We start from the raw sequence: 14,578 nt of genomic DNA on the forward strand, positions 1-14,578 counted from the left end.
ACTTACTGACCATTTCTTCCATGATTTCTTTTTTTTTGAAAAACAGTAGATCAAATTCAAACCATGAAGACCAAGCAATAAGCCAGCATTTATGAATTAGCGACAGCTACCACTCGCAATGCATGGGCGAACATACTGGTGTCAGAAACACCTAGTTGATGTGTTTTCACAGTCATACGCTTCCTAGGTATTTTTCTTACAACACAAAACCTGAATTATAAGGAAATATTGAATAGGTTAGAACTTTATTCCTTGGAACATTGAAGATTGAGGGGAGATTTGATAGAGGTATTCAAAATCCTGAGGGGTACAGATAGGATAAATGCAAGCAGGCTTTTTCCACTGAGGTTGGGTGGGACTACAATTAGAGGTCATGGGTTAACGGCAAGAGGTGCAAAGTTTAAGGGGAACATGAGGGGAAACTTCTTGACTCAGAGGGTCCATAAGAGTGTGGAATGAGCTACCAGCAGAAGTGGTGCATGCAAACTCAATTTCAACGTTTAAGAGAAGTTTGGATAGGTATCCGGATGGGAAGGGTATGGAGGGCTATGGTCCTGGTGTAGGTCATTGGGAGTTGGCATGGACTAGATGTACCGAAGAGACTGTTTCATACTTTTCTATGTCTCCACAACTCTATACAATAAAGGCTACACATGTTCAATATACAAAACTTGCAATTATTAGGACATTTTACTGAACCATTTGCATCAGAAAAAAAATTAAACACCAAATTCATGTCTAAATGTAGCAAAATAATAAGAAATATATTATACTAAAGCAGACATATAATTCACTTCACTACACCAACTATATTTGTAAATTCCAAGCTTACTTTAATCTGGAGCCATGGAGATGTAGAATAAAGTGGAATCTGAGTGCAACATTTGGGTTCGCTTTCTTTAAATCTCTTCAATTCGCCACTAATTTGATTATATTCTTCCTGTAGATAACGATGTTCATCTTTTAAATCAGCAATCTCGGTATTCAGCTTTTCATTGATTTGCTGCAATGCCTCACACACGGAGGTCATTTGAACATCCTCACAGCCAGAATTAACTTTGAAGATATCCAGCAGAGTCTGTGCAGCTTCAAAACGTGCTTTTTCATCTTCACCCTCCTGATGATTCAACGATAAAGACGCTACAACTGATCCTTCCTTCTGAACTGTCGGAACAGCAAAAGGTACTTTGATTCTTTTAGGAAGATCCTTGTGTTGCGTCTGGCCATACTTTTGCTTTGCCTTCTTGTGAAATGCCAAGACGTTCTGGGGATAACTAAAGTGGTTCCCACCATTTATAGGCCGACCTAAACAAAAATAAGAAAAATCACTGATTTTAAAGGGAATTTAAGGGGCAAGTTATTCCACACTGAGGATTTTGGATATATGGAATGAAAACCTAGAAGAGGTGGTAGAGATTAAAACATTTAAAAGACATTTGGACAGGTATATAGATTGCATACTGTTAGAGAAATGGACCAAATGGATGCAAGTGGGATTTTAAACTTTCCGCTTGTTCAAGGTTGTGAAACTATTTATCATAATGATGAGAAAAGAAGAAATGGTAGTATGACCAGGATACATTAAGATATTTTATCCGTCTCTGAAAATATTTTGATACTTTGTTCAATCTGATCAACATTCCCACTATGATCTGTACTCCTGTAAGGTGGAGTTGATTTCCAGAGTAACATGTACCTTCTTCCAAGGACTTCAACCAGCACACATTTCACCCAAACAACAGTCAAAGTTGTAATTACACCCAGGACATAACAGACACTATTGCAGGGCCCTATACCTTTAATAGGCAAACATGAAGCATCATTAATGTCAAAAAGGACAATATGGTATTTAGTTAATGTATATTATAATTAAATTCCATATCTAATCTACAAGAATACAAGTGCATTGACAGTGTCAACTATCTATAATCTGAATTTGCTGTGAAATTAAACAGATATTTCAATTCATATTCAGATGAGCCCAGTTACTGACTGCTGTCTCCATAATTTATCACAAGGAGGACGACCCCTCAGTAATAATGGCACAAACCTATTCTGTGGAGTAACTGGATAAATGAATGGAAAGGAAATTATTAACTCATTTGTGGCTATGCAGTGATGATAACTGCTTCACCAAATACTGGAAATTATAGAATCTAACAATTATTTATTCATAGCCAAACATATAAAACACTGATTTTTGTGACATCAGTTTCAAGAGCAACTCAAAATGATTACAGAGCAGCAAATACAACAGAAATGCATTTTTATGAAATAACAGTCTTTACTTTCATCCACACAGACTAGCTAGGTGTCCCCAATCTCAGTTAATGGCACCATCCTAACTGTTATTGCTGATTATTGTAGTAGGCATTCCTATTTACTTCAAGGTCTAATGAAATGTATCAAAATCTTTTGCTATCTTTGGCTCAAATTTATGCTTCTGTCTAAAACTAAAAGTGTTGTAAGCTCTATTGTAATAGCAACCCCCAGCTGAGGACTAGACCATAAAGATTTCAGTGTGATCCAGCATTATCATGAAATACCAGAAGTTAGTGAGAAGGTACACCATCAGTAGGTTATGCCGAGGGGAATGGTGAACAAAATATCAGCCTCTGAATACATACGGAACGGACAGCATGCAATCTGGTGATATGTGGAGCACAAAATTACTATCCTATTCTTGTCAAATATTTTTTCAATACTTTTCATGGTAATAAAGAGTAAAAGAAAAGCCCAATATGGGGCAAGGACTAGCACACATGATCTGACCTTACGCTTATAGAGTTTGTCCACATTATAGGGTGATAGCACAAAGATTAGTTGCTGATTTAAAACATTCAGAGATCCTGTGTTTCTGCATTGATCATGGGGATGGAACACAGTCTCAGTGGGACAGTTACATTTACATTCTGAAAATACAGCACTTGGGTGCTGCAGAATATCGTGAAATAAGAGTTCGCCGTATCTTAAGAAATGCAGCATTGAACAGAAAAGGACAAAACGAATGTCATTAATAACACAACTACAACATATGATGGGAAGATGTTAACATTTGATTATACTATTTTGCTTTATGTGCTCCCACTTTCTTACTCTGCTTCTACCCCCTTCCTTTCCAATCCTGATGAAGGGTCTCAGCCATGAACATTAACTGTTTATTCCCATCCGTAGAGGATACCTAACTTCCTGAGTATTTGTATGTTTTGCTCAAGGTTGAGTATCTGTAGAATCTCTTGTGATTATGATTTTCATGCTCTTTATATTTGGTTATATTTGATGCAAGAAAATTTCTGAAGGATTCTAGAGATCTTTGCCCCAATTCATAAGAAATAGAAGTAGCAGGCCAAGCTTGCTGTCATTGAATAAGCTTTAACTCTGCTCTTTTCCTCAATCTTCATAACTCTCAATTCCTCAACAGAGTAAAAAAAATGCTGCTCTCAACTTTAAAAACATTTAGTGATTTTTGCCTCCACATTTTGTTTTGTGAGAAATTCCAACAATTTACAACTTCTCATCTTAAGCAGGAAACCTTATCCTAAAATCATGCCTCCAAGTTTAAGACTTCCCACAAGTGGAGACATCATCTCAACATCCATATGTAAAACCCCCTCAGAATCTTGTATAGAAATCAGTAAATTGGTTTGTTGTTGTCACAGAATACTGTCAGCGTCTGTGATCTTCAGCTACACTCAAACTGCAATTCTTTGCAGCGGTGGATTCCCGCTCTCAGACCTTGCTAGCGTTTTCGACATCTTCAGGAATGGCCTGGAAGACGTGCGCCTTCAGAGTGCGGCCATGCAGGTGACCCGATTCCTTGTTGGGGTTGCCAAATAAAACATTGTGGGAGATTGAAACATCAAGGCAGCAGAGTGTTCTGCTGTCAAAATCAGCGACATTGCAGATTGTAACATCAAAACAGCGAGCTGTTGGCCTCCCTCCCCTCTCTCTGCAGCAGAAGCGATACCTCTCTCTTTCTCTCTTTGGGGGCTTTGCTTTTGCTTGCATGGTGGGTGGTGGGGGGCCGATGCTTTTGCTGAGGCAGGTAGGGGGAGGGGGAGGATTGACGCTTGCTGCTGCTTGTGCATGGGAAGAGGGAACACAGGCTTTGGGGTTCTAATGCTTTTCTGTCATTCATCTTTGTTTTTTCTGTTTCATGGATGTCTGCGGAGAGTAAGAATTTAAGGTAGTATACTGTATATATTATCTGATATTAAATTGAACCATATATATTCAGTACATTAACACGGAGGTAGTACGAGGGGAAATAATAGTAATATATTGTTTATTCAGTATATTACAACAAAACCATAAGATAAAGGAGCAGAAGTCGGCCATTCGGACCATCGAGTCTGCTCCGTCATTTTATCATGAGCTGATCCATCCTCTGGAAGACAGAGACACCATTTGTGACACCGAAGTGGACGCGCAGGAAGTGATAGAGCCTGCCATCTGGCTTGAAGGCAGTGTAAGGGCGGTCCTCCGAGCGGATGGGGAGCTGATGGTAAGCGGATTTCAGGTCTATGGTCAAGTACACCTTGTACTGAGCTATCTGATTGACCATATCCATGATGCGGAGTAGGGGGTACGCGCCAAGCTGCGTGAACCTATTGATGGTCTGGCTATAGTCCATGACCATCCTATTTTTCTCCCCGTTCCAAACAACAACCACCTGGGCCCTCCAAGGACTTGTGCTTGGCTCAGTGATTCCCTCCCTGAGCAGCCGCTGCACCTACGACTTAATGAAGGCCCTGTCCCTCCTGCTTTTAGCTGCCACAGGTTTACAGTCGGGGGTCAGGTTGGCGAACAGTGGTGGGGGAGGGATCTTGAGGGTGGAGAGGCCGCAATTGGTGTCCGTAATACGGCTGTTGGGTTTGGGGGGGGGGGGGGGGTTTGTGTGTGTGTGTGTGTGTGTGTGTGTGTGTGTGTGTGTGTGTGTGTGTGTGTGTGTGTGTGTGTGTGTGTGTGTGTGTGTGTGTGTGTGTGTGTGTGTGTGTGTGTGTGTGTGGTCAGTAGCAGGGTATGTGATGAATTCTCACAGAACTGGGGATTTCTGACAGTGATTGGTGGGAGGGGCCCATCATACTCCATTGTCACACTTTTCAGGTGGCTCTGGAAGTCGAGCTCCAATAGCACAGGGGCACACAGTTGAGGCATGACCAGTAACGCAAAGTCCCGATATTCTGTGCCCTGCACCACCAGTGTCACTACACAAACCACCACCCCACCAGATGTCTGTTGTATGCAACCCAGAAGCCATGGTGACCCTCTGGCTTACCGGCCGTGTCACGAGTCCGCAGCGTTGCACCGTGTCCAGGTGGATAAAACTCTCAGTGCTGCCCATGTCAAACAGGCAACCTGTCCTGCGCCCCTCCACCAGGATGTCCATCATTGACCTTGCGAGCTGGTGGGGGGCGCTTTGGTCGAGGATCACGGAGGCCAGAGTTGAATCGCTGTCTTGGTCCGGTGCGATGGGGTGCCCGGTAAGCACCCGTGGGTCGTAGGTGGTGCGAGGAGGCGCCGGCCAAGATGGCTGCCCCCATGCAGCAGCAGGCAGGCAAGATGGCGACGGCCAAGATGGTGATCCCCATGCCTTCCACGTGGCGCTGCTCGATCCCTCTCACAGTTTGGACTTACAGGCCTTGGCGAAGTGGCCTTTCATTCGGCAACTGGAGCAGGTAGCTTCTCGGGCCGGGTAGCGTTTTTGAGGGTGCTTCTTGAGTCCGCAAAAGTGACACTTCGCAGACTCGCGACTGGCAGCAGCCTTGGTCGATTTGCTGGTGGGACGCGGGGTCTGCGGCGTCCATGAGGCCGTCGGGAGATCACGCGCCTGGAGAGCGTCAGAGTTGTGCAGAGTGGCCTCCAGCGTGTCGGCCAGCTCGATCGCCGAATGTAAGGTAAAATCGGCGTGTTCCAGCAGCCGCTGGCGCATGTACACTGATCTGATCCCTGTGACAAAGGCATCTCTTTCTAGGAGCTCCACATGCTGTTTGGCCGTCGGCCGTCGGCAATCGCAGGCCCGCAATAGTGTCTGTAGGGCCCGGACAAACTCAGCACTCGACTCTCCTGCCCGCTGCTGCCGCATCGCTGAGCGATGTCGTGCATAGACGGTATTTACCGGCCGCAGGTATTGTCTACTGAGGGCGCTCATCGTGCCGTCGTAACTCGGCTGGTCTCTAATTATCGAGTAGACCCATGGACTGACCCTAGACAGGAGAACTCTGTGCTTCGTGGCGGACTCGGTCACTTCAATCTCCTCCAGGTATGATTCGAAGCAGGCTAGCCAGAGTTCGTAAGCGTTGCCGGCCTCAGGTGTTCGTGGGTCAATGTCCAATTTGTCGGGTCTCAAAGCGCACCCCATGCTTTGAAATTACTGATAATAACATTGATGCACTATCAATAACTCCAAAAGACTGGAAGTAGAGTAAATACTGAAAGGCTTTTATTAACAGTAAAACGGAGCACGTCCATGCTGGATGACTGTGGGAGGAGCAGAGACACAATCACCCTTATCCAGGGGTCTGTGGAAGGAGCCACAGGGGCAGTCAGCAGAGGGGCGTGTCCTGACAGATATACATGGTTTACCACAACTCTGCTACCATGGGAAACAACTTTGCCACAACCACAAAGTCACTGTTTTTCTGGACATCAGTCAGCATAGGATCAAACCGGCTAACAATTTGTCTTAAGGCAATCACTGTATCCCAGTAATGAACATAGTGAAATTTCTCAGCACTGACACCAATGCAAATTTACCCCAGCATTTGGACTGCACAATGCCTCACAGTTACAGCAACCTATGTTCAATTCTGACCTATGAAGCTGTCTAAGTGAAGTCTGCAAGTGCCTTTGAGGCTTCCTTCCACATGCCAAGTTGGTAGACGAATTGGATACAATAGTTTGCCCCTGGTGTGTGAGTGAGTAGGCGAAACTGAGGTGAGTTAATGGGAATGTGAGAATGCATGCAGGTAACTGATGGTCAGCATGTATTTGGTGGGCCAAAGGGCCTGCTTGCCCACTGCATTTCTCTATGCCTCTAAACAAGAAAACACAAACTGCATAGTTCTCCAGGTAAATATTCTCATTATCCCTGTCCAGCTATAGAAAGGTTCTCTTACCTTTTCCACTCCATTCTCCCTGAAAGAAAGACCATAAGACAAAAGAGCAGAATTAGACCATTCAGCCCATCTAGTCTGCTCTGCCATTCCATCATGGCTGATCCCAGATCCCACTCAACCCCACACACCTGCCTTTTCACCATAACCTTTGACATCCTAACTAATCAAGAATATATCAACCTCTACTTTAAATATACCCATTGACATAGCCTCCACTGCAGTCTGTGGCAGAGCATGCCACAGATTCACTACTCCCTGGCTAAAAAAAAAAATTCCTCCTTAACTCTGTTCTAAAAGGTCGCCCCTCAATTTTGAGGCTATGCCCTCGAGTTCTGGATACCTCTACCATGGGAAGCATCCTCTCCACATCCACCTTATCTAGTCCTTTCAACTTTCGGTAGGTTTCAATGAGATTCCCCCCACCCCCACCACATATAGGTCATGCTTTTCAGTACATTCACTAGCCTTCCTCCCTTCACTAAAACAATATTCTTAATACTGTACTCCATATCCTAACAGTTCATTACTTAAGAGTGATGTATTGTTAAGGCAACTATTTTCTTAAAGCCAGGAAGAAAGCAAGTGGTCTGAGATGTTATTACACCTGCTCTGACACCATCTTCTCATGGACGGCAAATAACTAGCTATTTGTAGCTTGCTTCACAAATCAATAAAAGGCCATAACCGTTATGTTAGAAGGTTTTAAAAGTGCCAACAGTCAAAATGAAATGAGTCTGCACTAAAACAGCACATAGCACCTTTTGGAAAAGGCTTGTTGAAGAGGTAGTTGGTGGAAGAAAGGCAGATTCAAGAAAAGTAAGGTGATGGCATAGAGACATTTGCTTCAATGAGCAAAAAATTGAACGCAGAAAAGCTCAAATTGGATTTTATGTGCTCATAACATCAAATGTACATTTTATCAATTGAAAACTGAATATTAACCTTGCAACAGAAAGTGTTAGAAATGTCACAAGATAGTTGTACAAGATGGGTTATATGATAAAAAGACAGAATAATTCACAGCAATGTCTGGCTATTTACCTCTACAGGTTTTCTATCCAAATATGAAAATCAGGCCTCCGAGATTATTCAAATCCAAATTTGGAGTCCCACAAAGATCCAGTAATTTCTCGTGTGTGAATTTGTCATCTCTAAAAAACTGTTAGGTGGCAAATTTAAGGAATTGCTGGTATCCAGCAACAATCATGCTATTAAACAGTGAAAGCAACTAATAATATGAAAAAAATCTCAGAAACAAGAGCTGTAAAAAGCACAATTCATTTTGGACTAAATTATTAAACAATTTATATAGCATGAAAGAAACTTTGAAAACCACGCACAAGATTATATTGGAAATATCATGCAAAGACTTAAATATTTATTTCAAGCATTATGAAACTTTGAAATGTTTGCCAATAATATTCTGTGCATGTAAAATTAGAGCTCTCATGCCAAGAGTTGTTTAAACTAATCATGCTACGTTAAAATCATCATTTGAAACTCATGCAAAGCAGGACTTTCTTCAGAATATTTTTATATATTTAAAAATGTAAATGCTTTGTTCCCATCAGTTCCCCATTTCTACACAGTATGCTACAGAAACATCACTCCCAGTGGAAGAAAAGCAAATTACTGACAACTACTTCTGGATTACTGCATTTAATTGCCAATGTTTACTTCAGAAACCGGTGCTGGATTTCTTCCGGGACTCGTAATTTCAGGACAGAGATAAAGAGAATTATATTCACCCAGAGGGTACTGAGTCGTTGGAACTCTCTACCCAAGAGTGCTGCAAACACTCAATCACTAAATATGTTCAAGACTGATAGATTTTGGGATATTAAACGAATGAAGGAATATTTGATAAGTGCAGGAAAGCAAAGATAAAACATTAATCATGTTTACTGAATGCCTGAGGTTGTTAAATGGGCTGAATGGTCATTTTTACTTTTGTTTCTTATGTTACATTAAGTGCATACAAATTATAAAGACAAACTGTACTCTTTGTAGCTGTTACTGTATATTCAATGTGTTTCCTTTCACCACCTGCAAGATCTGTCTGAATGACACTCAAACAAAAAGCCTTTCCACCATATTTCACATATGTAACAATAATAAGCCAATGTGAATTAAAATATATGAAAATAGGCCCCTTAACTAGCTCCACCATTTAACGATCATGACTCATCTAACCTTAACTCAGCACTACTGTCTCACGATGATTACTTTTCTCCCTTTTCCTCATCAAGTACCTTTTAAAACAAATTCAAATACTCTGCTTCCACAAACATTTGAGGAAGAGGGTTCCAAGATTCTTCAAAAGGTTTATGCCACAGTCACAGGGCCCAAATCAAAAAAAGCTGCCCTTCATCTGTACCAACTCCAATAATCCTAATTTTGTTCTCTTTACGTGTGGCTGAGCTACTAAGCCCAGCAGAACCCTTTCTACTGACAGGAGAAGGGGCAAAGGTGAGTTACTGGCGCCTTAAAACCAGTTGCTAAGGGCAGATAGGGCTCATCAGCCGTGGCTGGCAGCTCATCTACAAAAAGGAAAACTCTGATCTCAAATATCTGCTGCCTCACATCTATACCCACTCATGGGGAAGGCTTCAGGAGTAAACCCTGAAACATCCAGAGCTGGAGTTCCAAAGGCAGTCCTACGTTGAGTTCAAAGCTGACTGGCAACTCCGGCACACCACTGGGGCCAAACCGTATTGGTCTACGCTGTTCCGTTGGCTGCGTCAGCTGTGTGCCGAAGGGGAGCCTGCTACACGGGCAACAGCCTGCTCTCCATCTCATACTGCCCTAGCTTAGATATCACATAGACAGCTAAGACACAATATCCATTGTTGACCCCATCCAACGGAGGGCCTCACGTTCCCATTAACTCCCCCTCACCTACACACTAGGAGCAATTTACTAGCAAGTCTTTGCTATCTGTAAAACCCACATGGTCACAGCGAGAATGTTCAAACACCACAGAGACTGCTCAAGGTCAAGACTGAAACTAGGTCACTGAAGCCAGGAGACAGCAGCTGTACTAGCTCTGCCAATATGTCACCCATTTATCTGTTTACTTTGAAATATTGACTCCTAATTTTTCCATTCCACATTCACCCCGCCAAGAGGCCTCAAAAGGATCTTCTACACTTATATCTTTTACATCAAGTCACTTTGCAATCTTCCAAACACCAGTTGTTGCAAGCCTAACCTACCAAACAAAAAAAAGCAAAGCACCAGGCAGGGTATAGATCTAATAACTTATTTTTGTTGCTTTTGATTTCCAGATAGATTAAAATTTGTTCTAAAAAAAACAAAATTCACATCGTGTTCATTCGGAAGGGGGCTATTTCAGTTACATTCAAGATAACAGAAATGTCCTCGCAGGACTGTGTACTCATTCAGATACTAACTTGGTGCTAATACTATCACAGATATTTTTCTCCACAAATGCCAGGTAAATATTACTTTATAATAAAGAAGGCTAGATATGCTCATGGTATCAAGTTGAATTATTGTCACGTGCACAGGTATGGTGAGTTTAACGTGGAACGATTGTTGGTGCCAGATGGGGTGGCTTGCATATCTAAGAATCTGCTGATCTCCTGGGACTTTCACACACAACAGCCTCCAGAGTTTAGAGAAAAACAAAATACATCCAGGGAACAGCAGTTCTGTGGATGGGAACGCTTTGTTAATGAGAGGTCGGGGGAGAATAGCCAGGCTGGTTGAAGCTGACAGAAGAACGGCGGTAACTCAAACAACCATGCACTACAACAGCGGTGTGCTGAAGAGCATCTCTAAATGTGCAGCACGTTGAACCTTGATGCGGATGGCCTAGAGCAGCAGAAGAGCGTGAACATACACTCAGCTGCCACTTTCTTAAGTACAGAAGGTACCTAATAAAGCAGCCGCTGAGTGTAGATATAGACAGTGGGAAGAGTTTAAAAAATCTCACTGACTACTCTCTCAGTTTAAAGAGCCTAAAAAAAAATCACGCGCACATTAGTCTTGTCACCAGCCCATCAAGTCCAGGCCACCTTACTGCAGAGCAACTCCATCAGATCTAATTCCATTTCCTTTCCTCTGTAGCTACAAATTTTCTCTCCCACATACTCAAACTCCCTTTTTGCCACTAATTTGCATCGCTGGGTTCAGTGGCCAATTGTCAGAACGGCATTGGAACTTGGAAGGAAAGTGGAGTTCCCGACATAGACCATCATGGTTACAGGGAGAACATAGAAATCACATACACGCACAGCAGCTCGGGTCAGAACCGAACATGGGTCCCTGGAGCTCGGAGACAGCAGCGCAAACTGCTGCATTACTGTGCCATCCATCATGCCATGATATCACAGGTTATAAAATTATACTACAAACGTAAGGTAGTCTTCACCTGCCACAATGGACTGCTTGAGAAAGTTAACTGAAGCACGACACTCTTGAAAGTCAACACCTATTGGCAAATCACAGACTTAAACCTCTTATGCTTCTTCCAATAATTTTGGAAAAACAGTATTTCTGTTTTAAATCGGTGTATATTTTCCAATTCAGACACGATGTTGGGCCAAATTCACAGCACATCTCTTTAAGAACAGACAAATTTGTATACAGCAATGTTTTATCACATTAACATGGTTTTTTTCCTTCTATCCTCTATGGAGTTATAAGGAATGGAAACAGGCCTTTTCGCTCAATTTTTCCATGCTGACAAAAATGCCTCATCCAAACTAGTCCCATTTACCACCATTTGGCCCATAATCTTCTAAACCTTCCAGTCCATGTACTTGACCAACTGTCTTTTTTGAAAGCTGTTATTCTACCTGCCTCAACCTCTTCCTCATGCAGCTCATTCTACATACACATTACCCCTCAAGTTCCTATTAAATCCTTCCTCATTCATCTTAAACCTGTGCCCTATAGTCTTTGATTCCATAACTGTGTGCATTCAACCTAACTATGCCCCATGTGATTTTATCCATCTCTAAGAGATCATCTGCTGGTCTACCATACTCCAAGGAATAAGATCCTAGCCACTCCATAACTCAGTACTTCAAGACCTGGCACACCTGTGTAAATCTTTACCGTACTAGAGTTTAATAACTTCTTTCCTATAAGCAGCGTGACCAAAACTGACCACAATATCCGAGTCAAATCACGTGCAACTACACCATGATCTCCCAACTTTTGTACTCAATGCTTGATTTATGAAGGCAAGCAGGCCAAAAGCCTTCTTCACTAACTTGTCTATTTATGACTCCACCTGCAGGGAACCTTGTACTTCTACTACAAGGTCCACCAAACTCCTAGGGGCTTTGTCATTCACTGTGAAGACCATACCTGGATTTGACTTTTCAAAATGCAGCATCTCACATCTACCCAAATTAAACTCCATTTGTCATTTCTCAGCCCATTTACTCAACTTATCAGGATCCTTATAGATTTGATAACCTTCTTCATTATCCACCAAACTAACTATTTTAGTGTCATAATCCGAGTATAATACTAAGTAACAGTGATATTAGTAACACCATCGGAAGTGTAATATTGATTTATCAATTTTTAATTTCACCTCGATCTTCATTAAAATGACTAGATCACTGCACTGTACGTTAGGCAGATATACGTTCGCAAATGTAGCAAAGTCTCAGTGGGAGCACTTATTCCCAGAACGTAACTTGGGGGGAGGGACAGCAAAAATTTGCTAAATCTTTTATCAACTCGTTTCTGACATTTTATGCCTGAATTATAGAAGGTGCGGGAAATAGAAGATAAAGAAACAAGGGCAGTAGTCACATTCTTGCAAATTCCATCAAAATAAGCAGTTCCTTTTAATTAGGAGAATATGATGGACGAAACTAAAGCCGAAGCAGCTATATATTGAAACTATTTCAAAAACAGGTCATTAAACCACAGCACCAACACGAACATACACAACAAAAACCAATCGCATGACACGTTTACACTGCTGAGGAGCTCAGTTTGGACTGCAGCTTAGACTCGAAATCTTTTCGTCTGTGCCAGTAATCCATTTGAGGGCGGATTATACGTAAGACCAACAGATAACGCAAATGTCTACATACATAGAACCATAAATCAGAAATTTCCATTTTTGAAACACATACAGAGCCCAGGATTAAACTTTTGCCTCTGCCGTTTGCGGCTAGGCTGGTATAGGGTGCTCTACCTGACGGCGGGGGCTGGCTGGCCTGCTCCTTCCTGCGGGATCTCTCGGCCTTCACCGGGAAGACTATGGGCACATTGTTCATGTAGGTCTTCTTGCCTCCTGCGAAGTGCGCGTCGCAGACTTTGTGATGGGCTTTGGGCTGCCACACACTGAATTTCCTCTCGTCCAGGCGCGACAGGTTGCGGATCCAGACACCTCGCAGCGTCTCGTCTTTAGGGAAGACGTGGAAGGAGAGCTCCTTGTTCTTGAGTGTGTTGTTGAAGCAGCCCGGGACGCAGCAGTAAGTGCCCACCATGGTCGCCGAGGCCGGAGCTGGGGAACTCACATCCCAGCCTACACCGCGTCGCCAGCTTGCGCATCACCACCCCAAGTATCATGGGAGTTGTAGTTCAATATCGACAGGGGCGCAAGAGGAGGCCATACAGTCCTTTGAGCCTGTTCCACCAGTCATTAACATTAATCTTCTTCAGCGCCATTTTCTCGCATATCCTTGAATCTCTTCTTTTACTTAATGCCGAGATCTCTATTTTGAATCATCACAGAAATCTGAACACAATGCCCGATCCTTACCAGTCTTCTGGGGTCAAGAATTCCAAAGATTCCCCAGCTCATCTCAGTTAAGAAGGACCCAAAACTTACACTAAAACTCATGTACTCTGAACCCTGTACTCCTCAGTCAGGAGAAACATTCTCTCTGCGTCTCAATTGCTGGAATCATTAATAAATTCATAGAGTTATATAGTATAGAAACAGGCCCTTCAGTCCAACTTGATCATGTTTATCTACACTAATCGCACTTAAGTGCATTTGACCCATTCCTCGAAACTGTTCCTGTCTATATACCCGTCCAAGTGTCTTTTAAATGTTATAATTGTACCAGCCTCTACCAGCTCTTCTAGGCTCTCGTTCTATATACGGTGTGAAATAACTTACCCTTAAGTTCCCTTTAAAACTTTCCTTCATCATCTTAAGCATATGCTCTCTAGTGTTAGGCACCCCTCTCCCAGATAAAAGGCAGTGAAGATATTGTCTACCTGTGTTGCTCATGATTATATTTGCCTCTATGGTCACCTCTCAGTCTCCTTCGCTCCAAGAAAAACAGTCCTACTTTTTTCAATATTTCTTTCAAGTCCTCGAAGTGCATGCAATATTCCTGTGTATCTTTCCTGTACACTCTCTAGCTTAATCACATCCTTCCTAAAGTATGGTGATCAGAACTGCATAAAATTCTCCAAATATGGTTTAACCATTGCTTTGTACAATGTAACATATC

At 42.5% G+C, this 14,578-nt stretch overlaps 1 protein-coding gene across 1 annotated transcript in view; it reads right to left on the minus strand.

The window, feature by feature from the left end:
* The window catches only part of LOC140733621 (protein downstream neighbor of Son-like), a 51,482-nt gene extending 37,858 nt beyond the window's left edge, over positions 1–13,624 (minus strand). Inside the window, exons 1-2 of the mRNA XM_073057200.1 lie at positions 13,306–13,624; positions 833–1,305 (exon numbers count right to left, since the gene is read on the minus strand). Of these exons, the coding sequence (XP_072913301.1) occupies positions 833–1,305; positions 13,306–13,600 (768 nt within the window). The 5' untranslated portion in view covers positions 13,601–13,624. The remainder of the gene's footprint in view (positions 1–832; positions 1,306–13,305) is intronic.
* Between the last annotated feature and the right edge of the window lie 954 nt (positions 13,625–14,578).

Source organism: Hemitrygon akajei, chromosome 9 (genome assembly GCF_048418815.1).
Source record: "Hemitrygon akajei chromosome 9, sHemAka1.3, whole genome shotgun sequence".
Taxonomy (NCBI): Eukaryota; Metazoa; Chordata; class Chondrichthyes; order Myliobatiformes; family Dasyatidae; genus Hemitrygon; species Hemitrygon akajei.